General features: G+C 39.4%; 1 protein-coding gene across 1 annotated transcript in view; it reads right to left on the reverse strand.

Moving 5' to 3' along the window:
• LOC130725043 (uncharacterized) overlaps positions 1 to 8,788 on the reverse strand; it is a 56,831-nt gene extending 48,043 nt beyond the window's left edge. Inside the window, exons 1-2 of the mRNA XM_057576305.1 lie at positions 8,459 to 8,788; positions 8,005 to 8,355 (exon numbers count right to left, since the gene is read on the reverse strand). Of these exons, the coding sequence (XP_057432288.1) occupies positions 8,005 to 8,355; positions 8,459 to 8,788 (681 nt within the window). The remainder of the gene's footprint in view (positions 1 to 8,004; positions 8,356 to 8,458) is intronic.
• Between the last annotated feature and the right edge of the window lie 3,158 nt (positions 8,789 to 11,946).

Consider the following 11,946-nt stretch of genomic DNA (forward strand, 5'->3'; position numbering starts at 1 on the left):
ATATAGGGGTAGTTTGGTCATTATTTTTAGCTCAAAATTTCAAAATTGGATTTTTGAAAAACAGATTGGATGGAGACGTCCACAACGACGTTTATGACGACAAATCCTACTAGCACTAAGCCAAGTCGATAGATTAGAGCTTAAAGGTTGCGACTTTACCGAAAAATGGGTATTTAAGGTAGAAATTGATCCCGGCGGCATTTCGTCGACATTTGACAAAATCTAATCCACAGAACACGCTCAGGAGCATGCAGGGAAGAAGTTTAGACACTGAAATCAAGCTATTTGGACAATTTTACAAAAAGCTCCAAACTTTGAGCTCAGAAAAACATAGAAAAAGTCGACAGATCTGACGATCAGAAGCGAGATATAGTTTACCTACCTCAAGGTCTTCGATTAGCAACGATCGGTGAAGAAAACGGGCAAAGATTCGCGAAAATCCGGATCCTCTCTTTCTCTCTAGCTGCTCACGGTTTTTGGGGAGGGAATGGGTGATTTTTTGGCAAAAATCTAATTTTCAAGCTATTTATAGGTTTTGGAAAAAGCGGAAAAAAGATTTTTTTGCGATTCCGATTTTTCCTGCGCATTCTAAGATAGGTTCTGGCGACAGAATTCCAGAACTCAAAACAGGATTCTTGGAATTAACCAAAAGATCCAAAATCGGCATAAGTCGGATTATCCCGAAAAACTACTTTTTGCAGTGATCGTCGGATGAGAAAACTTCCTTCTGAAGAAAGATTAGGAATGATGAGAGAAATAGGAGAACGCGGGTGGAATCTTCTTTTGCAGCTCCGAATAGAAAAAGTCTTCATCGTCTGTCGATCTTAGGTTTTCTCGAACTATCAGGGATTCCGTTTCGGCAAACTTCCGAGAATTGGAATTCGACGTTCGTACTTTCCAGGATTTCGCATCGAAATAATTGTTTAAGGACGGAAAAGAGAAGTTCTAACATTTCTCTGAGGATTTTTGGAATTAATTTCCATCGTGTCCTAAAGCGTAAATTAACTATTCACTAATACCTTTGACCTAGGATTAAGCGTATGTTAGTCGTGCTATAACTCTTATCGGTTTTTCGATAAATTCTTGGACTTTTCCTGAACCTTTTTCCTTCACAAATTTATCTTAATCAAATAAACTCTTTTATTTTATTCACTTATCCAAAGCGTTAAAACTTGGGCCTTACAGGAACTGAGGTGCATCTGCAGTAGATCTTCTGGTTTGTCTCACCATTTTTGAAGCGGTTGAAGGTTTGAGGTAGAAGATGAAGGTTGAAAGATGAAGAGAGATCGAGAGAGAAATCGAGAATAAGCGGTTTTTGAAAAGCAGAGAGAGCGAGAGTAAAAACCGGAAGTGAACGAGATCGTGTGTGTATAGTGGGTTTTGACAAATAACCGTTGTTGATTCAAAAAGCACTTTAAGATCAACGGTTGAAAATTAAAGATAGATAGTAACAGTAAATACACAAATCACACACAGGAGAGAAGCACATCTACACGCAATCATAACAGACTGTCACACGGGCACAAGGAACTATGCATCAGAAATACTGACACACGTGTTGCTGTCTCAGCTTCAGAGTCAGTACCAGTGGGTACACACACTCTGATTGAGTTACCTTCTAGACTAGACATCTTCTGATCAAGAAGTATCATAGTCAGAGGTTCTGATCCATCTTCACTCTGGACAAAAGTCCATGTTTAGATTTTTCAGAATAAAATTAAATCTATCCTCTACTAAGGGCTTTGTAAAGATATCTGCCCATTGATGGTCAGTATCAACAAACTTCAGAAGAAGTACGCCCTTCTGTACATAATCTCTAATAAAGTGATACTTTACCTCAATGTGCTTTGCCCTTGAATGCAGGATAGGATTCTTACTCAATGAGATTGCAGCAGTGTTATCACAATAGATTGGGATATTGCTCTCAAGGATCTGATAATCCTCCAGCTGATGTTTCATCCAGAGCATCTGAGTGCTGCATATTGCTGCTGAGATATATTCTGCCTCTGCAGTTGATAGTGCAATGGTTGATTGCCTCTTGCTTGCCCATGAGACTAGATTGCTTCCCAGAAATTGACAATTTCCAGAAGTACTTTTTCTCTCTGTTCTATCTCCAGCATAATCAGCATCACAGTAACCTGAAAGCTTATACTCTGATGTTTTCTTATACATCAAGCCAAGGTTAGTGGTGCCTTTCAGATACCTTAGGATCCTCTTAACAGCAGTTAAGTGGGTTTCCCTTGGATCTGATTGGAAACGAGCACATAAATGAACACTAAATAGTATGTCTGGCCTAGATGCAGTTAAGTATAGAAGTGAACCTATCATGCCACGATAGAGCTTCTGACATACTTTACCACTTTTATCTTCTTTCTCCATAATGCATGTAGGGTGCATTGGAGTCTTGGCCACTGTAGATTCCAGCATATTGAACTTCTTCAGAAGTTCTTTAGTGTACTTGCTCTGATGGATATATGTTCCTTCTGGTGTTTGATCAACTTGTATTCCCAGAAAGTACTTTAATTCTCCCATCATACTCATCTCAAATTCAGCCTGCATCATCTCAGAAAATTCTTTGCATAGAGATTGATTAGCAGAACCAAATATAATATCATCAACATAAATTTGCACAATTAAGATATCATCTTTATAAGTCTTGCAAAAAAGAGTTGTATCTACTTTACCCCTTACAAACTCATTCTCCAGAAGGAATGAGCTAAGTCTCTCATACCATGCTCTGGGAGCTTGCTTCAGACCGTAGAGTGATTTCTTCAATTTGAACACATGGTCTGGTTTCTTCTCATCTTCAAAACCTGGGGGTTGATGAACATAGACTTCCTCTGAGATATAACCATTTAGGAAGGCACTCTTTACGTCCATCTGATGTAGAACTATGTTGTGATTTACTGAGAAAGAGATCAACAGTCTGATTGCCTCCAGTCTTGCTACTGGAGCAAATGTTTCAGTGTAGTCTATTCCTTCCTGCTGGCTGTAGCCTTGAGCAACTAGCCTTGCCTTGTTTCTGACTACATCTCCTTTCTCATTCAGTTTGTTTCTGAATACCCACTTCGTTCCAATAACATGGACACTCTCAGGCTTCTTCACTAAGCTCCAAACATCGTTCTTGGAAAATTGATTCAGTTCTTCTTCCATGGCCAGAATCCAATCCTTGTCCTGAAGAGCTTCATCTATGGACTTGGGTTCAATTAAGGACACCAATCCTTTCAGACTGAGCAAGGTCTCTTCAGAGGGTCTGAAGGCAGATCTGGTTCTGACTGGTTCGTCTTTGTTGCCCAGAATCAATTCCTTAGGGTGAACTGCAGTGATTCTGCTCTTCTTCAGAGTTTGTGAGTTAGAGGCACCAGCTTCTTCCTCTGGTTCATCTTCCTCTGGCTCATCTTCCTCTGAAGCTTTGCCTTTGTCAGAAACATTAATGCTTAAATCTGCAAACTTTTCAACTAGCTTTGACTGGTCAGAGTCAAGCTTATCATCAAATCTAACATGAATAGATTCTTCAATAGTCTTAGCATCAGTATTATAAAATCTAAAACCTTTAGATCTCTCAGAGTAACCGAGTAATAGACATTTAGAAGACTTAGCATCAAATTTATGCAATCTATCCTTAGTATTGAGAACATAACAAACACAGCCAAAAGGATGAAAATAAGAAATGTTGGGTTTTATGTTCTTCCACAATTCATAAGGAGTCTTATTCAAAATTGGTCTCACAGAGATTCTGTTCTGAATGTAACATGCTGTATTTACTGCCTCTGCCCAAAAGTGCTTAGCCATGCCAGTTTCTTGGAGCATGGTTCTAGCCATCTCCTGAAGAGTTCTGTTCTTCCTCTCAACAACACCATTTTGTTGAGGAGTTCTGGGACAAGAGAAATCATGTGCAATTCCATAGGAATCAAACAGACTCTCAAACTTGTCATTCTCAAACTCTCCACCATGGTCACTTCTGACACGCACAATCCTACAAGCCTTCTCGTTTTGCACTTGAGCAATGAAGGTAGAGAACACAGCATGAGACTCATCCTTGCGGGTTAGAAACTTTACCCATGTCCAGCGGCTATAGTCATCAACGATAACCATCCCATATCTCTTGCCACCTATAGACTCAGTTTTCACTGGTCCAAAAAGGTCGATATGCAGAAGTTCTAACGGCCTTGAGGTTGAGACAACATTCTTTGCCTTGAAAGGGACTTTTGTGAATTTGCCTTTCTGACATGCTTCACAAAGAGCGTCTGAAGCGAACTTCAGATTGGGTAAGCCCCTGACAAGGTTTAGCTTGCTCAGCTGAGAAATCTTTCTCATACTGGCATGCCCTAACCGTCTATGCCATACCCACTGCTCTTCATTAACAGACAGAAGGCACTTCACATTCTGAGCCTCCAACTCAGATAATCTGATCTTATAGATGTTGTTCTTCCTCTTGCTGTTAAACAGAACAGAGCCATCGATCTGACTTACAGCCCGGCAGGACTTTTGATTGAATATAACATCATAACCCTTGTCAGCTAATTGACTTATAGACAATAAGTTATGTGTTAAGCCGTCTACCAATAACACATTATCAATGCATGGACTACTATCTACACAAATAGTACCAGTACCAACAATTTTACCCTTTTCATTTCCTCCAAAGCCAACTTCGCCTCCAGGCTTAAGTTTCAGCTCTCGGAACATACGCCTTTCTCCCGTCATGTGACGCGAGCATCCACTGTCCAGATACCATGATTGGTGTTTCAGTGGAGCTATCAAGGATATCTGCAACATAGATAATCTTGTCCTTAGGTACCCACTTTCTGGGTCCTCTCTTGTTAGTTACCCCAGAGGTTCTGATCACCTTGGGTGTCTCAACATGATATTTTAAAGGAATATTTGCATGATATTTAGTCATAGAGAAGGATCCCTTTTTAAGAGGATGTTTAGCAACTTTAGCAGGTACAGGATCAGGCAATATGGTACCAGAGGGAACAAAGCATTCATACAAGGATTTAGCTTTAGACACAGAGGGCTCATTTCTAATTGGTTTAGAATAGCCAATGCCATGCATTCCATTTCTGCTTACGCCATAGATCATTGAAGCCATTAAGCTTCTATCCACGCTTTTAGCTAGGAATCTTTGAAAAGACTTTTCATACTTAGATTCATTTCTACAATCAGAGGCATCACAGGTAATAATTTCTTCTAACTTAGCAATCTGGTTCTTAAGCACAGAGTTAGAATTGATCAAGGCATGATTATCATTTTTCAAATCAGAAATAATTTTCTCATGTTCAGAAGGAGTCTTGGAAACAGCAGATAAGTTCTTTTTCAGCTTCTTATGCTTAGACAATAAGGAGTTATACTTATCCATAATATCAGACAATGCATGTTTCAGTTCAGAGGTAGAGAAAGAAGCGAATACCTCATTTTCATCGTCTGAGTTAGGATCTCCTTCTGATTCTGAGTCAGAGTCAACAGCTTCCTTTGACTCTGCTCCTTTGTCTTTGACAATAGCCATGAGTCCTTGGACTTCACCATCAGAGTCAACATCCTCTAACTCTGATTCATCAAATGTCACCATCAGACTCTTCTTTGTCTTGAAGTGCTTCTTTGGCTTCTTGTCCTTCTTCAACTTTGGACAGTCACTTTTGTAGTGCCCTGATTCTTTTCACTCAAAACATGTGACTTCCTTGATTGATGACTTCTTCTGGCCTGAGGACTCATACTTTCCTTTTGCCTTCCCGGAGCCTTTGTACTTGCTCTGCCTGTGCTTCCAGATGCGGTTGAGTCTCTTGGAGATCAGAGTCAGCTCATCTTCATCAGAATCTTCTGACGCTTCTTCAGATTCCTCTTCTTCAGCTTGAAGAGCTTTTGACTTCTCAACCTTAGCCTTTTCAGATTTGGATTTCAAGGCTATGGACTTTTTCCTCAGATCTTGCATCTCTGAGCGCTTCAGCTCATGGCATTTCCAAATGCTGATGAGTTCTTCTAAACTCATATTCTCAACGTCTCTCGTGAGCTCTATTGAAGTCACTAAAGGCATCCAACTTTCAGGAAGACACCTGATGACCCTTATGACATGATCTTTTGTTGTGTAGCTCTTGTTGAGAGGTCGTATGCCAGCTACAAGCAACTGAAATCTGGAGAACATTTCTTAAATGGACTCATTTGGCTCCATGATGAAGGATTCATACTTTTGGATCAAAGACAATGCCTTTGATTCTTTGACTTTCTTGTTTCCTTCATGAGACATCTTCAGAGATTCGAAAATGCCTTTCGCAAACTCACGATCTGTAATCTTCTGGTACTCTTCATAGGAAATAGCACTTAGAAGAATTGCTCTTGCTTTGTGATGTTGTGAGTACAGCTTCTTTTGATCTGCAGTCATCTCTGACCTTGGGATCTTCTTGCCATCTGCATCAACTGGACGCTCGTAGCCATCCACAATAATATCCCAGAGATCTGCATCGAAACCCAGAAAGAAACTTTCCAGTCTATCTTTCCAATATTCGAACCTTTGACCGTCGAACATAGGAGGCTTTGCATTGTAACCATCTCTTTGAGTTTCACTGGTGGTGGCAGCCATTGTTTTTCACACCGGCCCGGATCACTGAGATGATGCAGGCTGAATTTGAAATGAGTATGATGGGAGAACTCAAGTACTTTCTAGGAATACAAGTTGATCAAAAACCAGAAGCTACTTACATCCATCAGAGCAAGTACACAAAGGAACTTCTGAAAAAGTTCAATATGACAGAATCAATAATTGCTAAGACTCCTATGCATCCTACATGCATTCTGTGAAGGTATGAAAAACGGTAGAAAGGGGGGGGGTTTGAATAACGTTTTCAGTATAAAACTTCCACCTTAAAGATTTTGACAAATCTTTCGAGAACTTAAGTGCTAAAGATAAGAGATAGAAAACCACACAAGGATTTTATCCTGGTTCACTTGATAAATCACTCAAGCTACTCCAGTCCACCCGTTAAGGTGCTTTCTTCCTTCTTAGAATGAAGGCAATCCACTAATCAGGTAAGAGTTACAACTGCACTTGAAACCTACAAGTGACTAACAATTACACTGACTTAGCTCACACTAAGATTCACTCTCTTAGTCTTCTCTAGGATCCGATCAGCCTTGATCTCCTAAAGGAACTAAACAAACTGTTTATCAAAGAATTGTTTACAAGAGATTTGCTTCTAAAAAGCTAATAGTAAACTCAATGAATTTCAGATGAAAGAAAACTTAGAAGATTTTGAATATGTCTTGCGCGTATGTGAATGCTTCTTCTAGCCGTTTCTTTCAGTCTTCAGCCTCTTTATATACTCCAAGGATTAGGGTTGAGCGATGCATGGGAAATGCTACCGTTGGAGGGCAGTTCTGGAAAATCCAGCTTCTGCTGTGGCTGAGAACGTTAGGTAGGTCGTCAGGAGGGTACAGTTGCTTTTGTACTTGGATAGCGACGCGACCTTTAAACCTAGGAGACTTCTGATCAGGGGAATGCTTCATATAGGAACTTGTGAAGCCGGTTGATCAGAGTCAGAGGGAAAGCACAGATCCTCTGACCATTGTATCTTCTGATTCTGAACTCAGAGGGAAGAACATGGCCTTCAGAGTTTCTTGCTTCTGGACTTCAGAGTTTGCACTATTCAGCTTCTGAATCTTCAGAGTCTTCTACACCATCAGAACATCTGAACCTTCAGTGTTTATTGGTTATCAGAACTTCTGGATCTTCAGAGCTTCTAGCGACTGAGTCCACATCAGAGTTTGTATAGCTTCAGAACTTCTGAAGCTTTTCCACTGTTCATACTGAACATGGTGAATGCGAAAGCGTTGCTTGGGTCACTCTTTATACACAGTGCTTCTGATTTGTGTGAGATTGAGTTGAGGTCAGAGCCTGTAAATAGCACACTCAGAAAAACACGTTAGAGTACCACAATTGTTCATATCAAAAGGTTAACTTGTAATCATCAAAACATAGAGTTGTACTACTAGATCAAAACTTGATCTTACATCTTCCTCTAGAAGCTTGAGGAGCAAAGCATCAACCTTCAACTTCCTAGCAGTGCTGATCTTGATAGTCTCCTGCAGAGCCTTAGAGACATCCTGCAATTCAGCAATATTGAGCTTAGTGCTAGATTCACTCACAGGTGTAGGGGCATAAGTCCTGCTAGATGGTACAACAATGTTTGGGACATGCGGCTCCATGAACAAACGATGATCCAGGGTAATTGGAACACCCTTGGGCATAGCAACCTCATCAGTCCTGATGATCTGAGGATGCTGCTGGAGGATGATTTTTGTAAGAAGAGATGGAAATGAGACTGGCAACTTCACAGCATAAGTGTCAGCATGTTTCAAGGTCTACTCAAACACAAAAGAACCAAAGTCAAAGTCAGTAGATGTGCCAATTTTGTAAATCAACTTGGCAAGGGTAGCAAAAACTCCAGGTATGTTGGGTAGGAACCCAGTTCACAGCCCCAATCCTGTTAAGGATGACATACTTCACACTCAGATTTCTAGTGGACAACAACTTCTTGATAGACCACTTCTTGACTTGGCCAGCAGTAATCTTCTTGGCAGTCACATCCAAGGACAATTCCTTATCAACAAATTCAACAACACTTCTTCCAAGTGCTTTGTTGATTACAGCAGGAGAGAACTCAACACACTTAGCCCTCACATAAACCTTTCTAAACTCAACACTTTCAGGAAGTCCCACTTCCACAGAAAGATTCACCAGAAATTCCTTCACCAGCCTTTCATAACACCTTCCAACCTTGAGAATGGTCTTCATCAACCCAGCACATCAGAGCCAACTTCCCTCTCCTTAGCAATCCTGCATTGGCATACAAACATCCACTTCTGAACATTTCCTTCAGCATGGAAAGACACATTATCAATAGGCACAACATGAACATTCTAAGGAATGTGATAGCGAATCTGCAAGTGTACAGATTGCTTGAAGTAATAAAAAGATCGAACCACAGAGATTGCGTAGTTTATACCCTAAATTAACTAAACTCGGAATGAAAGGACATGAAAATAAAAATTAAAATAAAGAGATGATTGGTTTTTCGTAGGTAACTTAACTGCAATAAAATTAAAGAAAGCAAATAACACGGTTGAAGTGAATTCAATTTAAAAGCGCGCTAGGGATCATGATTTCATTAACCTTCTCCCTATGTATCTTCCCAAACAGTTATAATTATGAATTCAATTAATTATCTAGGTGCTAAGCCTAATTGTCTACTTATCAATTCCTTGCATAAGTGTCCCTTCCAATTAATTAGTGATAGCTAATTCCTTAGTACCTAATCCTAATTAATTAGAGATGAAGTTCAATTCAATTCAGGCAAACACAAGCAAATCGTTACCCTTATTCCTAAGGCGCACAGACCCTTGCTCAACTTCTCCCCAAATCCCTAAATTCTACTAATTTTCCAATTGTATAGAAAATAGTACGACAAACTATTGCAATAGAAAGTATCAATTAAAACAAAGGAGAAATTCAAGAACTAAAATAGAAATCATAATCATAACTGAAACTTGGTTCAAAACATAGTTTAAAGGAAAACTAGATCATTCACCCTAACTCTAAGGAGTTTAGCCTGACATGACCATTAAAAAATGGCAGACTTTTACATGATGGTTTTTTAGAGGGGGCAGGAATGTTGTTTGTGTTTTATCCAATCAGTGCTTGCCATGGAGTAAGTGGGTGCCATGTCATCTCAACTTAATAAAAATCAGAGTTTGGTCCCCAAACTATAGGAATTAATATAATTAGTATATCATTTCCTTTTAATCAGTTATTAATTTAATTAGCCAGAAATAGTATATCTGAAAAATCTAATTTGGGGAAAATCATTGTAAATCTGAAAAATCTAATTTAGGGAAAATCATTCAGAACCCTAAAATCAAAATTCCATTCCTCCTGCAACTCCAACCATCACCGCCACCCCTGTTCATCACCGCCCCTGCTCTTCACCGTCGCCCCTGTTCATCACCGCCGTCGTTGCCCCTGCTCTTCACCGCCCGTGTTTCAGTTGGATTTTATCTCCAGTATTCATCATCACTGTGTTGCAATCGGGTTCTTCACCGTGTTGCAACTTCAACCATCAACTTTTGTAACACCCCATTTTCTGTTATTAGGTTATTTATTATTTTATTTTAATTAGTATTATGGTATATGGTAATTAAGTGATTTTGTTAGATAATTAAGTGATTATGTGATATAGATAAATAAGGTTGTTAGGTTTTTGTGTGAGTAATTGAGAGTGGGGCCCATTAGTATGACTATTTAAGGGATATGAGTGAATTAGAAAGAGAGAAATCAGAATTTGAGAATTGGAGAAGTTAGCAGAGGAGAAGAAAAGAAGCGTGAAAGCAGAGAAGGAGAGGAGAAAAGAGGAGAAAACTTAGAACTGATCTACAAGAGGTAAGGGTTTGAATTCATGTTTTGTGGATTGGTATGATAGTGGATAATGATAGAAAGCATGATTTAGGAACCCTAGGTTGCAAAAATTCCCAAATTGAAATAGTTAGGGTTTGGTTTTTAGATGATTTTGGGGGTAGATGATAGGCTTGCATGATGCGCAGAAATTTACGTTCTCTTGTACCCTTTTTCGTGCTATGTTAATGGCCGAATTTGAAGAAGTAGTCTTCATAAAAGTTGTAGGTTTTTCTGTTACGAAACTTTTGCCACTGGTTTCACGTCATTCCGACGTCTGTAGCTCGAGTTATGTGTATTTTAGTGAGTATAGGTTAAGCTGTCCAGTTTCTTACGAACTGCGGTTAGTGTACGATTTTTCCTGATTTTTGTACTTTGAGTTGTGACTTGAAAATTTATAGAGGTTTACAAAACGTGTATACGGAACCATGATAAAAATATTAGATTTTTCTGAGTATATTTGATAATTTACATCTGTTTAATAGTTCATTAGATGTGTGGTGCGCGCACATGGCGAGTTGCGCAGGAAGATGTCGCAAGATGTCGCGACATGGCGAGTTGCGTAGGGAGATGTCGTGAGATGTCGCGACATGGCGAGTTATTCAGCGACATGGCGAGTTGCGTAGGAAGATGTCGTGAGATGTCGCGACATGGCGAGTTGTGCAGTGAGATGTCGCGACATGGCGAGCGTGAGCATGTCGTGAGTTTTTGGGAAAATTTAGAGAGAAATCCAGTCTTTAGGAAATAGTTGCAGAACCTGTTATATATGAATTATATTTAATTTACATCTATTTTTAATAATCATTATATGATGTTGTTTCTGAATTGATGTTATGTTTGAGATGCTAAGTTGTTGTGATTGCAAGTTGTATAATTGATAACATGTAATATGTGTTTTGTGCAACTGGTGATGAATATGCTAAAATAATTAGGACTTGGAGATGGTCTGAATATGCATATGTTAGTTGAGTTTTGCACAATACACTGCATAGTTGTCAAGAGGCAATGTTTGCTAGTTCTCGTGGAGGCTAGTGACTTGTCCCAAAACTGGAGTGGTTTTGAAGCCTAGAGCGAGGGCTTTATTGGTGGTTATCTGTCTGGAGTGGACGCGGTGATACCGCTAAGGATAACAACTTTGGTACCAAAGGCATTTGCACGGGTCTCACTTGAGTCATATGTGTTATGGTGATATTTTTGGAGAGATTTGATGTGGTGGTAATTAGAGACTATTATATATGTTCTAATTGAGCTATAATTTATGGAGTATTTGCCATAACTGTGAACTTGATTAATTATGTTAAAATTACATAATTTATTATTTGTTAGTGAATGTGAGTAATTTATGTGGAGCATAGATAAGCTTTTACATTATTTATTATTATGCTTATTCATATGATATGAGTTCTCACCCTTCTGTTGGAATGATGTTCTATGCGACATCGCTCAGGTACCGAAGATAGTCGAGCTTCTCGCGAGGGTTAGTTGGAGGAGCTAGTCTTTCATTT

Source organism: Lotus japonicus, chromosome 6, assembly GCF_012489685.1.
Source record: "Lotus japonicus ecotype B-129 chromosome 6, LjGifu_v1.2".
Classification (NCBI taxonomy): domain Eukaryota; kingdom Viridiplantae; phylum Streptophyta; class Magnoliopsida; order Fabales; family Fabaceae; genus Lotus; species Lotus japonicus.